The sequence below is a fragment of the Haliotis asinina genome, chromosome 15 (genome assembly GCF_037392515.1).
Source record: "Haliotis asinina isolate JCU_RB_2024 chromosome 15, JCU_Hal_asi_v2, whole genome shotgun sequence".
Lineage (NCBI taxonomy): Eukaryota > Metazoa > Mollusca > Gastropoda > Lepetellida > Haliotidae > Haliotis > Haliotis asinina.
Genome location: NC_090294.1, coordinates 44,673,971 through 44,690,124, shown reverse-complemented (window position 1 = coordinate 44,690,124; position 16,154 = coordinate 44,673,971). Strand labels below are relative to the sequence as shown.

The following is a 16,154-nucleotide window of genomic DNA, read 5'->3' as shown; positions in this document are numbered from 1 at the left end:
ATGAGGTGACATGAGTGTCCCAGAGTAAGGCGTCGCAAATCCATCTGAAAAGTTATCTCCACTGGATAAACCAGGAAGCTATGATTTCGAGTTCAGGATCAACCCGATTATACTGTTATCATCAACATACCTGATTGAGACTATATTTGTCTGGCCAACCGGAAATGACCTGAACATTGTGATCTTTCATTGTAGTTAATAATAGTGGGTGAGTTTAGTTTTACGCCGCACTCAGCAATATTGCAGCTATATGGTGGCGGTCTGTAAATAGTCGTGTCTGGACCGGACAATCCAGTTTTCAACACCATTAGCATCGGTCAACGGAGCTGGGATAACATGCCATGAGTCAACCAAGCCAGCGAGTCTGACCACCCGATCCCGTTAGTCGCATCTAACGACAAGCATGGGTTGCTGAAGACCAGTTCTAACCTGGGTCTTCGCGGTTTGATTCTTACAAAACACATTTGACCGACTGTCCAAAGCAAGTAGCCTCTAGCATACATGAAGTCATATTTTTTTTATTTCAGTCAATATTTTGCACAGTATACATAAAAATGTTGCATAAACAATAACGAATAACCATACAAAAAAAACGAAATGCCATTTGAAGAGAACACATACATTCACACGTCCAAATCATGATCTGGGAAAATATTTGTAAGCAGCACCTCATGAAGATACTTCAAATGGCAAGTTCGAAAATCGGTTCAACTCGGTTATGTTTTGGTATGGAGTATATTAAAGTACGGTAATTTTTATGAGGAAATACAGTTCACTCTACTCAGAAGTATGGTGATATACAGTTTGAAGTCGGTTTACGTGTTGGTTCCAAATCTTCTCTTTCTAATAAAGGTCATTGTTGTAAACCACATGGCACTATATGTACTCCGCATTTCTATTTCTAATATAAGTGGGGTAGCATTATGATTAAAACGACAGCTAGTCACGCCTAAGACCCAGGTTCGATTCCCTAAATGGGTGAAGCCCATTGCTGGTATATTGCTAAAAGCGGCGTAAGTCCATGATCATTCACTCAGATAAAAGTTGGACGTATATTTGACCACGCTAGCCAGCTACGTGCCGTTCCACGGATGCATTGTGGACATCAGGCTACAGGCGACTAAATTCGCCAATGTCAGCTAACGCGAACCTTGACCAAGGGTACGCTTGATTACGAGAGCAACATTAGACATAAACCAATCAAAAATAACAGTATCGTTGACAATAAGTGACGGTTTTCCTGGGTGCAAAAAACGATACTTTGTTTTATATTTTTAATACTCCCTCGATACTGATAGGACAAATGATATCTATTGTCTCGAGTTGAAGTCAACGTCATTTCCAGTTATTCAAGGCAAGACAGAAGATGTCAGAGTGTAGTTAATCTCAAAATGACATGTCGTGATAAATGTACGTGATAAGTTCGACCCGTTTCGAAATTTTAGGAATAAAAATTTACATCGTTAAGGCATGTTTTGGGTATGAAAATATAGTCTACCTGATTGGAACAGTCAACAAGGTATCACCACCTTTCTCATACTTGTTGCAAAAATGACAATGTAACGATGAAAATTGGATGCAACATGTAGATGTACTCTGATGACTCATGACTCAGCATATCTTGAATTTGTACACGACACCGTTGTTGTCAAAGGAGTATTTTGGCACGACTTCACGTGACAATTGCTCCCATTTCCCACCATCCTCTAGTTCTTGCATCAGTGGCTCCAGCCTGTCTTTGTACTCCCCAACATGACTAAGATACTCCTCTCTCATCACGATGCAGACAAGACCCCCTGAAAAACAAAACAAAGTGGATAAATGATAAACGTTATTCCAATCAGGCTGAGGACCTATGAGACTGTATATTTGTCCCTTCTCATTCCTATCTTGAATTTTCATTCCGAATTAAAATAAATATGTTTGTTGTTGTGCATTCGGCAATATTGCACCGGTCTGTAAATTATTGACTCTGGACCCGACAATCGAGTGATCAAATGAACGCGCTTCGACCCACGCAACTGCGATTGGATGACATGTGCCCACCAAGTCAGCCAGGGTCCCGTTAGTCGCCATACGACAAGCATGGACTGCTGAGGCGATTTCTAACCTTCATCTTCATAAGTACCGGATTCCTTAACTTGTTTTGAGCTGTGTACATAAATATTTTTGATTATTTGTTTCATGTCACACACAGCAATGTTCCGATCATATGGCTGAAGATCAGTTCTAACCTTGATCTTCACAGGTACCGGATTTTTTTTTTATTCCTTAACTTGTTTTGAGCTGTGTACATGAATATTTTGGATCACATGGCAATGGTCTGTAAATACTTAAGACGGGACAGAGTGGGAGAGTATGGGTTTTCGTCACTCTCAGCAACACCACATCGAGAGAGTCGAGTAATGGACGTGTGTGGAATCGAACGCCAGTCTCCGGCGTCGCAAATCTACACGTCAGTTACGAGTAGGCGAGCATAGCTGACCTGGTTTGGTTATTCTGATGAGTTCGTGTAACCCATCACATGGAATGTGTCCTTCTCCCATACCTCCGGATATAACACAGCAATCGTATGTGTCTGTAATAGAATGCATCACATTTACTACAGAGTCAGAACACATCACATTTACAACAGACAGAAAACGCCACATTTACAACAGAAAGAATACCTTACACCTACACCGAATCCAGAATACACCACACTTCCATCGGTACCAAAATACGGCACACTTACAACGGAGTCAGCATACACCAAATTTACAGTGGAGTCAGAATACACCACATTTACAGTGGAGTCAGAATACACCACATTTACAACGGAGTCAGAATACATCACATTTACAACGGAGTCAGAATACACCACATTTACAACGGAGTCAGAATACATCACATTTACAACGGAGTCAGAATACATCACATTTACAACGGAGTCAGAATACATCACATTTACAACGGAGTCAGAATACATCACATTTACAACGGAGTCAGAATACACCACATTTACAACGGAGTCAGAATACATCACATTTAAAACGGAGTCAGAATACATCACATTTACAACGGAGTCAGAATACACCACATTTACAACGGAGTCAGAATACACCACATTTACAACGGAGTCAGAATACACCACATTTACAACGGAGTCAGAATACATCACATTTACAACGGAGAATACACCACATTTACAACGGAGTCAGAATACATCACATTTACAACGGAGTCAGAATACATCACATTTACAACGGAGTCAGAATACACCACATTTACAACGGAGTCAGAATACATCACATTTACAACGGAGTCAGAATACATCACATTTACAGTGGAGTCAGAATACACCACATTTACAACGGAGTCAGAATACATCACATTTAAAACGGAGTCAGAATACATCACATTTACAACGGAGTCAGAATACACCACATTTACAACGGAGTCAGAATACATCACATTTACAACGGAGTCAGAATACATCACATTTACAACGGAGTCAGAATACACCACGTTTACAACGGAGTCAGAATACATCACATTTACAACGGAGTCAGAATACATCACATTTACAACGGAGTCAGAATACACCACGTTCACAACGGAGTCAGAATACACCACATTTACAACGGAGTCAGAATACATCACATTTACAACGGAGAATACACCACATTTACAACGGAGTCAGAATACATCACATTTACAACGGAGTCAGAATACATCACATTTACAACGGAGTCAGAATACACCACATTTACAACGGAGTCAGAATACATCAAATTTACCGTCTGAGTACACCATATTTACAACGGAGTTGGAAATAACTATATAATACGGCGTCGAAACAGTGGTTGATAGAATGAATACCAACAGCCGCCGCCTGGTACAGATAACCGAATTGTCAGAATTTACCAATTTTATGATTCTTGCCGCCATGTCTGAGCCACCATGCAAATGTCAACGTCGAATTGTGACATGGTTGCAACTGACTGGAACCAGTCGCTGACCAAAATGAACTGTACGACATAAATGACTGGTCGATAAATTGGCACGAGCGATCTCAGCGATAGCACGACAAAACTCTTTGACATAACCTTTGTATAATCGTAGCGCTAAAACTGCCTTGTAGAACAGAGCACAGCCCAGTTTAGACCCATAGTGACGTCCCAATGTCAAACTGTGCACATCGTTGTAAATAGCTGGAACTAGTCTGTGACCAATCTGAATTATACGATCTCACGGTGTGAATGTGAACAACTGCTTCATAATGAAGGACCCTTCAAAGGGCAATATCAGCGCATAGAGCACCAAACACCTTGACGTAACCTTCTCAAAATCGTAGCGTTTTTTGCGTCTTGTAGAACAGAGGGTAGCCCAGTTTATCCAGAGTGACATTACGTTACGTACCGTCTTTTATGGGTAGACGTTTGCTGTTCAGGAACTCGCAGTACAGGTTGGTGTAGACATTCTTCTTCCTGGCTTGTTCCAACATCCCTGAAGATGGTTCTAGAGCATCCACTAACTTGAATCCCCGGGTCTGAAGCTGGAACAAAAACCATTTATTTGTTCGTTTGTTGATCAACGTCGACGTCAATCATACTCCCGCTACATTGCGGTGATTTGTAAATAGTCAAATCTGGACCAGGCAATCCAGTGCTCAACATCATGAGCATCGATCCACGCATGTTTGATACGGTGACATGTGTCAACCAAGTCAGCGAGCCTGACCACCCGATCCCGTTAGTCGTCTCTTCCGACACAGATGGGTTTCTGACCCCGGATTTTCATGGGTTGGATACGAGTTGATACACAGACTAGTGCTAGTTATATTCGTCCACTTGACGCAATTTCCATAGACTTACATGTGATTTCAGTGTGGCATAAATACTTTTCATGAAATGAGTTTAGGATAAATCTTATCAAACTTTGATAGGCAAATGTGAAATCTTCTCTGTGAACATAATTTCAGGTCAATTTTCCGACCACTATTTAACTAACGACATCACGTTATCAACTTACGTATGGTTCCACAATGCAAAATCCACAGGCCGCCATGTTATGGAGTTCACGGCTCTGTACATATACTGATTAAATTGTTGCCATTCGATAAATAACAAAGCGAAAAATTAAACAGAATTCATGCAATTGTAGATAAGATAATTTCTCACAAATGTACAAATTTGGACGTGAATTCATGAAAATTATTTATGTTATACCAAAGACGAATATTCTTTGGCTATACTTAAAATGCAAATCTATGGGAATTACGTCAAGTGTCCGATAAGAACTGGCAAGGGTTTGTACGTACACAAAGGAGAACAGACCAGTCTAGCTATTCTTCAAACGTCCGTAGCCTTACCCAATCTTAATACATTGGCTACGAAGAAGTCTTAGGGCTACGAGAAAAGGGCCTTGGTGTTTCACGGATTATTCTTAATATTATTCAGAAGCCGAGGTGGCTAAGTAGGACAGGTGATACAGTTGTGTGCTGGCGATCTGTTGACTGACTCTAAGACTGAGTTCAAATCCTGGAGTGGCGTCCACTTAACAGAAGTAGAACCTGTCATTAAATGACATGGCGTAATCCCAAATATAACATGTGCTAAAATATATATTAAGCGATATTTCTAAGATACCTGTTCGCCAACGTATCCCGTTCCTGCTGCAACGTCTAATATATTCGTCGATGTTCTGTTGTCAGGAAAATGGTCTGCGAGGTAGTTAGCAGCTATGACTGGTCCTCTGTAGCGCTCTAAACTTAAGTCCTGAAATACCCAATATACATGTTACACCTGATGATATTTCCTGATAACTCCTTACCACAAGACCCTCGAACACTGTTGTCTCGATATGTCCTTTGAGACGATGTACTTTATAAATGGTGGTGTGCGACCCTTCGCAAAGAGCTCAGGTCACAAATTATTTGAACGTACAGATGAATTTCACTTTAAACAAAAATGTAAATCGACTATAGTGAAATTAGGATTCCGAATCCTCATATAATTTTACCTTGCAAATTGAACATTTAAATCATGAATTTTATTCAACTTTCCGATGTAGATTCTGCTTTAATTTAGACTTGAAAACGCTGCACCCTCAAGTCGCTCAATGCAATAAACAAAACGTTGTTATCCATAAAGTCGCATGCCTTATTACTGGGGTATTATTGATCATTGAGGAAATAGTGGATAACACATACTTGTTCATATTTGCCGTCCAGTGCCCATTTGGAATAATAGTCCACAGACTCTTGCATGCTGATGCCAACACGGTGAGCGCCATAGTTGGCCGAATATGCCCCGGAGTCGACATCCGAGCTGCTCTCTATGAATCGTTTTGCTTTATTTTCTGCCATTTCTGAAAAAGGTCAAAGATATTAAATGCCAGGATATTACTGGGATGACAAAATGCCTACTATACGTGTACCTGCTGAAGTCCCGTCAAGGAATAAACTATCTTCGAATAGTGTTTGTGTGAACACCTGATGCCTGGAAACAAATGGTCTGCTTATCTAGTATCTGTGTGTGAATAATATGAATATTGTTTGTGTGAACACCTGATGCCTGGAAACAAATGGTCTGCTTATCTAGTCTCTGTGTGTGAATAATATGAATAGTGTTTCAGGTGAAATTTTTTCACATTCACATTCCGAGTTGGTGAACAAACAATAAACAAAAGGTTTCGCTGATGTTTATCCTCTGTAATGGAATTTATCTGATCGTCCTGTTAGAGGTGTGAAATGTGCACTGATGTGCTTATTCGAGTTATGGAGTTTAGTATTACCCCGCACTCAGCAATATACCAGCTATATGGGTGCGGTCTGCAATCCAGTGATCAACATCATGAGCATCGATCTGCACAATTGGGAACCGATGACATGTGTCAACCAAGTCAGCGAGTCTTAAGACCCCCAATCCCGTTAGTCGCCTCTTACGACAAACATAATCGCATTTTATGGCAAGCATGGGTTGCTGAAGACCTATTCTACCCCGGATCTTCCCGTGGCATTCCGAGCCCCCGTGTGTTCCATGTGCAAAAGCACAATACATTTCCGCAGGTGATGCCGAATTTGCAACTGATCTTTTACATTAGTAAGTCTGTTTATTTTATTACCAGTATATCTGGAGTCACACAAACCTTTATAACCAGGAGTTTAATAAATCGTACTTGACTTGTTTCTCGCGATTCGCAAAAGTTATATGTAAATGAAATGTCACTGTCAAGAGAATAATGAATCAACGAAAAAAAATTAGTCACAATCATGCTTTTTCTCTGGATATTTTTTGGTTTGGAGGTACATTTGGTTGGTCGGTTGGTTTGTTGTTTATCCATTTTATCGGCGTACTCAGTTACATTAAGCACTGTCACTAAGGTTACATAATCTCCCGTTGCAAAATTATCAAATGAGACATAAAAAATAATGAAAGTGAATGTCGTAATTTAAGATGAAGTTAATGTCAAGAAAAACACGACTTGTCCACCTCTCTTGATATTTTGCTCTGTAGTTGTTCAAACACCGACTTGTCCACCTCTCTTGATATTTTGCTCTGTAGTTGTTCAAACACACAAATATGTTCAACACACACTTTGACTTTGACATGAATGTCCTAGTGTATGAAATATGCAAACGTAGTAATAAAGAAAGTGCTTCCTGAAAACCATTTAAGAAAAATATTGAAAGTATATGAATCAAATCTTCTTGGAATCTTCTTCGTTCTTGGAATATCTTCGAAGTGTCGCCGTGACCTTGAAAAGTAAGTGAAGATCAACATAGCTGACTTGGCCTTGTGTCTTCCATCTTGTATAAACATTAACGTCTTGTACAAACACTTTTTTAGAATCATGGGTTGACTACAAAGAAAAAAGGTTATTATCCCGCACCTCCTCAGTACAGATCCCCAACACCTCTTACTCATCTTCTCTACATGGATGGCATCGAGCTCCTTGCCAAAGGAGAGACCAGTTTGAAAGAACAGGTTCTCCTTGTTGAGTCTTTTTTAAGGATACTGGCAAGACATTTGGACTCGGCAAATGCAGTACTCGTCATTTAAAACGTGTCACGACAACTAATGATGGGTCGGTCAAGCTACACGAAGGTTGGGGGGGGGGGGGGGGGGGTTATTGAGCATCTTGTTTAAGACCAGGTCAACACCTACCTTGGAATGCAAGTTCGAGACAAGCTCCGAATGCCCAGATTCAACACAAACTTCGGATCGGGTATAAATCTCTCTCAGAGAAAGCCTGGAGCTCAGCCTTGATTGCCTGCCCAGCCCACCACCCTTTATACACTAATCAATTCGGGGGGCCGGGTATAAATCTCGTTTAAAGAAACTCTGGAGTTCAGAGCTAATGCTCAAAACATGGTCAAAGCCACCAATACTTTTGTTGCACCAGTCCTCTCCTGTTCCTTTGGAGTCCTTAACTGACAAAACAAGGCATTCCGCTTGACCGGAAGGATTCTGATAACAGAACACACCACTCTCGTTCCTTTTGTAATCGTCTATATACGCCAATCAGTTCTGGAGGCCTGATTTGATTGATGTGGAGACTCTTCATGATTTAATTTTATTGTGTACGTTTGCACATATTTGTTTAATGCATGATCCTCTGGTGATGCATGACTCGATGAAAGCAAGGAACTCCACAGCTATCTTAAGTGTGGCCAGATTGTTGGACACAATCTGAAATTTGAGGTAGATTTTATTGATGGCGATGTACTGCTAGACGGTAACGCGATGGGAGAAACCCAGGTGAAGTTATTCACCAAGTCTGCTTAGAGGCGGTCCTTTGTGGAGAAGATTTCTGAGAAGCCATTCCATATACATACAGTTTACTTCTCTGGAATAGGCGCATGTACAGAGTGATAAGAACAAACCTGATCTTGTCCTTTTTGATAAAGCCAATGAATATATATACATCACTGAATTTGCTGTCCCTTTTGACAGCAATTCAGAAAAAGCATGATAAATGTGCGGACCTCGCCTTTGAAATGTCACGCTTGCATCCCACGTTCACTGTCGTCAAGCTCCCCATTGTTCTCGGTGCCCTTGGTTTGGTGCCTCCAGATCAGGAGACTGCCCGGGTTCTCCACCGGGAACACAGCCCTTCTGACATTCTGGATAATGCAGAAAGCTTCAGTGTCAGTGGGATCCTTCATATTCACCAGAAAGTTCTTAATGGGTTCGGCTAGGCAGCGTTTCCTGGGAGAAGTCCCTTTCACTGTCTGGGCTGCGTGTACAGGGAGCACGGACCCTGAGCTGACGATAAGCCTTACCAGCCTGACTGTGCCAGCATCACCCAAATCCTCTCCGCTGTATTTTCATTTTAATCTATAAAACATAATCTAATGATAATAATTTCAGTTCTGATAATGCTTATGTCGCTTTTAGCTTCACACATCGTGCCCATGTGAATAATCGAACTCCGTTCTTCGGTGTGACGAGCAAACGCTTTAACCACTCGGCTAGCCAGCCTCCCCAGTTCTGTAAAGGGGATGATCAGGAATGCTAGAGCCGAGAAGAGGGTGGGAATTAAACAAGCGACTTTTGTTGAATGTATGCCTTATGGTCTTAAAGTTCACATAGTTGGACCATGTGCAGGAGTACCAATATTTTTCCATCGCACTGAAACGAACAAGGATACAGCTGAAATATTGACCACGGGGACCAGATGGGTAACATGTGTCAATATGTTAAAGGTACTGATACAGGCAGGATGGTAAAACGTCTTTGTGTGTACTATCTGTTCAGAGAGTGTTCATTAATTATAACGTGAAATGTACACATCTGCCAATATAAGCGATTCTGTTTCAAAGCATATATCATTTCATCTGTATCAATTCATTTCCGTGGGCGTATATTTTCATATACAGCGATCGAAGGAATAACGGCTGCTCTCAGGCGTGTCCGTATCAATTTGGGAAAGGCTATCCACATTGTCAGAGTAAGATGCGTATTTAGGATACGTATTATCCGTATCATATTACATTATTGTTCATAACCTCCACATGCACCTAGAAAACTCCTTGAAATATTATACAGCTTGGCCCACCTTGGCTCCTATACACGGACACACTCATGTAAATCATTCTACAGGCTGAAACAGATGTTCGGTGAATCAAGAAGGAGTATTAGTCCCAGTATATGAATGACCAGTAGTTATCACGTGATTGATACTAATTCAATACAGTTTAATGATACTTTACAGCGACGAGACAATGTAAACATGATGAATGTAACAGATTTGCCCTGGGCATCATGCAAAGAGCAAATACAGAAGGGCGTCGTGGACACTGGGGCTTGTAGCGCTGAAAACTGCCATCAAGGTATATATTGTCCAGAATATTAGTAATACCCATTCTGGACAATATATACCTTGATGGCAGTTTTCAGCGCTACAAGCCCCTGTGGTCGTGGACACAATACAAGGGTCAACGAATGTAACATTTAGTGAGTGACAATACAAGGATGAGTGAATGTAACATTATGTCAATGACAATACAAGGATGAGTGCATGTAACACTGTGTCAGTAATAATACAAGGATGAATGCATGTAACATTGTGTCAATGACAATACAAGGATGAGTGAATGTAACATTGTGTCAATGTCAATACAAGGATGAGTGAATGTAACATTGTGTCAGTGACAATACAAGGATGAGCGAATGTAACATTGTGTCAATGACAATTCAAGGGTGAGCGAACGTAACATTGTGTCAATGGCAATACAAGGATGAGTGAATGTAACGTTGTGTCAAAGGCAAAACAATTGTGAGCGAATGTAACATTGTGTCAATGACACAATACAAGGATTAGTGAATGCAACATTGAGTCAATGGCACAATACAATGATGAGTTAATGCAGTGTAGACAAAACATCCACTTGCAAAGTTTGAGATCGATTGGATCATTGGAGGAAGAGTTACCAACAAAAAGCGGGTCCACGTGCATTCCATACCTGTTATATATGTACAACTGTAAGCAGGGTATTCTCATCACTTTCTATATAATAAGTTGTTCGCTGGTCACGAAGGGCGAGGGGACCATAAACAAACCTCGAGGGTACATGAGTCCATGGACCCCGAGAGACCAGTGAACAACGCATTCATCTTACAGAACACCTGAATTTGATTTTGAACTGTTTGAAGCACTGTCTTCTTTTGAATGTGAGTCGAATCGGTTCGTCGCCATTGTGCAGACGACACAAGGTAACCAGATTTAGAGTTATCTCCCTTCCATCGATTTTCAATCGCATAACATCGGTAATTTCCGTGCTTCATGCGTAATTCAAAGTTATTCGAGGCAAAGAAGTACTAGCATGAAGCACCAGAAGAGTTCGGAATTCCCAGCGGTGTACATAGAAAATAATACATCGCCTGTAAGCGGGGTACATTGAAAATAACCAATCCGAAAGCGACATTCATGTGTGAAGTAAGATGATGAACTGCCCCTAGCCTTGAAACTGTCTCCATCTTTTGCCGAGTTCAAATCACATCTTAAAACGCATTTCTGTCCACATCACTTTTTAAGTCTGCTCACAAGTCAGTATTTCCTGGCTCTTTAAGAACCAACTAAGTGATTGTATGTATATTTATCTTACCTCACACACAAATGTCGCTTTCTGATTGGCTAAGCGCTATTCTCTTATTTGTAGATTATCCCTGCAATGACAGAACTGGAGTGGATTAGTTGTTTACAGGTTTTCAGTGAACTATGGTCTCAACATCAGATAACTTACCATCACGGTAAAGGCTGGACAAAATGCCGTATCGCGATACGTATCGTGACTTCAGTATCGCGATACGTATTGTATGGTGAGGCACCTGTATCATGACACCCTTACTGCTGATTATCCCTGCTACTGCATAATATCTAAAGGTTCATAAAAGAAATACGGCGACATGAAAACCGGACAATAAGCATTCATCAAGTTATATATCGTATTTTATTGGTCTCATCGGTATCAAATTAAAGATTTTATCCCCGATGTGTGTAGGGGGCATATACACATACTTTTGCGTGGATGCATTTATTTTTGTTTCAGAAATTGGCACAGACCGATTTGCTGTGCCGGAAGTTTGCAAAAGTATAGCTCTTCAGTGCCGGGCATAACTTCCTGCGCTGATCTGACTGGCTAATAGTCCGTATGTAGTCTCCCTGGTCATAGGTAGAGACTATTAGAGAAAAGACAACTGCTCATCAGCGAAGTACCTATCATTCTTTCTCAACAAGTCATGTTTGGTTGTTTTGTGTAAAAAAATACAAAAGCACATATGTTAAGACTCAAAAAGGTAATCAATATATGTAATAATAATTGATCGATATAAAATTGCATGAATCGTGTGTCGAGTAAAGCTTGCCGACGATGCAGCGGTGCAGCGGTGAATCGTGACCACTCCCTGCCTTATATTCTCCCTGATTACTGTAGAGAGGGCTTGATAGTGAACCGGGGCTTAGCTTATCGATGTTCTGACAAGCAGTGGGGGCCTTTGTCTCCACCATGATGTCGGGTCATGTGAGGTCAACTCCAATCTCATATGCACAGTTACTTTTTTCAGTTAGTATATAAGCTAGTGCTCAAAAGAAACTAAATACCACAAAACATTACATGAAAAATAACAAAAATAAAAATAAACTGATAAAGCTGTACTGAGCGTTCAGGCCCATCCTTTCCGGGAACAAACGGCGAAACAAAGTAACGAATCGCTTAAAAATACAAAACGACCTTTTTTCTGATGTAACAACAAATGCATACCAATGATATATAAGAACCAGAACCAGAACTTGTGAGTAACACAGTAGTTAAAAGAACACAAAACATTTGCCACATTTGGGAAAAATCGAGACAGAGAGAGAGAGAGAGAGAGAGACAGAGAGAGAGACAGAGAGAGTTGTATAGTTTCTTTTGAGCATTCGTTTATGATTGTTATCGTATTTATCATATCACGTGGCGAGGAATATCACTATCTTATTAGAGTCAATATAGGTCGAGATTGGGTTGGTCTATTGTGTTATATCCGCGGGTATTGACCCATCAGAGAGTTCTCTTGACCTAGGGATCATCGATCTGACACGTATAGGCTCTCGAAGCAATTTCAGACTCCATTCGTGACCAGATCGTACTATTTCGTGACAATTTATAACAGTGGCTCTAAAAGTGCATGCTAGGGTAATTGCTTAGAAGATATTATATTTACGTTTTAACTTACTTGTTATTAGCTGAGGGAAAAGTAAAATTTACTAAATTTTTAGTTTCCATATAGACTTTCAGTTACTGTTCACGTATTGTCACAAGTTTACATGTACTAAGCTTAACTATTGGAGATCACTATTAATAAATATATTGGAAATAGTTTGCTCCTATTTGATATCCACAACCCGTTGATTCTTCAGTTCATAGATAACAGAAACCATTGGACGATGGAATGAATGAAGCTTTAATATAAGACTTCCTCAAATGTCACAACAATCACAAACTTTCAGGTGATCATAATTTTAACCGGTCTTTGTAAACAAGAACTCAAATTATCCCGGTATTTCTTTTTCATTAACTCAAATTATCCTGGTATTTCTTTTTCATTAACTCAAATTGACAAAGCTAAGTGTTTCAGATTTTATTGTTGCATTTCTCAAATGTTACTTCTAGGCGTATCCGTGTTATCTTTCCTTCGAATTAGACAAATTTCATCTTCTGAACATGGCCACAGGACAGGTATGAACCGCTACCCGACTTGCCAGAATGACATAAGTAACTGCGAATGCCGAAATTAGATGTCCGCTTGTGCTCGTAGTTGTACGATCGATAGAAGATTTACTGTTTGCAACGGATGTTTGATATCAGGAAACAAGTGAAAGGAAATGCAGATAAAGTTTCATTTATCGGTAAATACTTTTCCGTATCCAAACAGTGACTTTCTATAACTGCCAGTGAGAAATACACAGCAATAACGAACATCAAGCACTTTTCTTTAGTCACAACGTTATGCTTCTGTTGTTGCAACGTTATTCCGTGGACTCCCATTCCCCATTTACGTTGTTACGTTATTCCGTGGACTCCCATTTCCCATTTACGTTGTTACGTTATTCCGTGGACTCCCATTTCCCATTTACGTTGTTACGTTATTCCGTGGACTCCCATTTCCCATTTACGTTGTTACGTTATTCCGTGGACTCCCATTTCCCATTTACGTTGTTACGTTATTCCGTGGACTCCATTTCCCATTTACGTTGTTACGTTATTCCGTGGACTCCCATTTCCCATTTACGTTGTTACGTTATTCCGTGGACTCCATTTCCCATTTACGTTGTTACATTTATTCCCTGGACTCCCATTTCCCATTTACGTTGTCACAACAATCACAAACTTTCAGGTGATCATAATTTTAACCGGTCTTTGTAAAAAAGAACTCAAATTATCCTGGTATTTCTTTTTCATTAACTCAAATTGACAAACTAAGTGTTTCAGTTTTTATTGTTGCATTTCTCAAATGTTACTGTCTCGCAAATGCAACCAATTCACTCGCACTTTGGATCGCGGTAGTGCAGCATGTGAAAAAACACGCCATTTTGAAAAGTATACAAAATCTTCAGTTCATGAAATGAAAATTTCCTTTCCTAATTTCCCTCCGAAGCACACGATCGTCTTCTCTTCTTCCCTGTCCACACACTTCCTATCCACGTAGCTATCTGAGGAAGTTCGCGTCCAGGTAATCTAAATGATGTGTGTTTAAGATAAGCGCCTTGACTAACCCCTACATTGTGAGGAAGTATTTATTGACTGACAGGCTTGACGTTATTTGCTTCGTGTCCAGGACACCCATACCCTTAGCTTCAACTTCAGTAGTGGATAGAGACTGGTGAGGTCAACATACAACCACTTAGTGGGTACTGCAAGAGCCAGAAAATGCTGACGTGTGAACTTCCTAGCGTATACACTTGACTGGGAGAAAAGCCAGCCAGGGGAGGTAATCAATTTATCGGGCTTAGCCGTCGATGCATCCAGCGTTTAGCACAAACACTGAGAATCAGAATTTGCTTTCAGATCGCAATTGTCTAGTGGTTTATAGCGTAAATGACTGCTTGCACTAGTTTTGACGTGTGAAGCCCCATCGCGATTACTGCCGAAATATTGCTAAAACGGCATAGAACCACACTCACTCACTCACTAATTAGAACGTATGTTGGTTATCAGTATTTTTCCCAACCAGGCAAGGTAACATGGAATCTCATAAAAGGAAGCGTTCATGTCTTCTATTTCAAAAACGACAAAAAGTCAGAGTTACGTTTCTTTTGCTGTTCAGTACATTTATCGACTGGCAATATCACCCCGATTTAACACATGTGTCGGGTATCCTCTATAATGCGCTCGACAGCTTCCATGTATTCGAGCTGACCCTGATCCACGATAGCGTCCTCGATAAACAGAGGGAAACAATGACCTTCTTATTTCATCTGAGATAAGGTCATTCATCTTCTGACATGGTATACAAGGTCATATTTACACAGCCAATATGACAGTGCACGTTTTATCATCGCTGGTGGCGATGAGTGGGTGAATGTGTATGGCTTTACGCCGCATTTAGCAAAATTCAAGTATCGTGACGGTTACACCAGAAACGGGCTTCACGTGATGTACCCATTTGGGGAACTGAACTCGGGTATTCAGCATGATGAGCAGATATTATGGTAGATGTATTCGCCAATAACGTTCTTCACCTGAAGAAGAGACTAGGAACTGTCTCGAAACGTTGTGACCTTGTATAATAAAGAAGTTGAACCATAAAGCATTTTTAGTTTGATTCCACCAACTTCTTCTAAAGGCCTTTGAAACAACTTAAACGTTATTGTATATATATACACCTATGACATTAGGATTCATAAACCGAATTCATTTATGTGGATTTATATACGATAAAACTAAAATTGATTTATAACTGATGACGTTTCGGTGGACTCATACACCGATGACATTATTGTAGTTTTATACATCTTTGACATTACTACAGATTATACACCGATGACATTGATGTAGTTTTATACATCTTTGAAATTACTAAAGATTATACACCGATGACATTGATGTAGTTTTATACATCTTTGACATTACTAAAGATTATACAGCGATGACATTGTTGTAGATTTATACATCTTTGACATTACTA

The 16,154-nt window shown here is 40.2% G+C and overlaps 1 protein-coding gene across 1 annotated transcript in view; it reads right to left on the bottom strand.

Annotated features, from left to right (window-relative positions):
- Window positions 1-502: 502 nt before the first annotated feature.
- The window catches only part of LOC137265242 (methyltransferase-like protein 27), a 32,583-nt gene continuing 16,931 nt past the window's right edge, over window positions 503-16,154 (bottom strand). Inside the window, exons 2-6 of the mRNA XM_067800596.1 lie at window positions 6,194-6,351; window positions 5,631-5,759; window positions 4,402-4,537; window positions 2,486-2,578; window positions 503-1,796 (exon numbers count right to left, since the gene is read on the bottom strand). Of these exons, the coding sequence (XP_067656697.1) occupies window positions 1,612-1,796; window positions 2,486-2,578; window positions 4,402-4,537; window positions 5,631-5,759; window positions 6,194-6,349 (699 nt within the window). The 5' untranslated portion in view covers window positions 6,350-6,351 and the 3' untranslated portion in view covers window positions 503-1,611. The remainder of the gene's footprint in view (window positions 1,797-2,485; window positions 2,579-4,401; window positions 4,538-5,630; window positions 5,760-6,193; window positions 6,352-16,154) is intronic.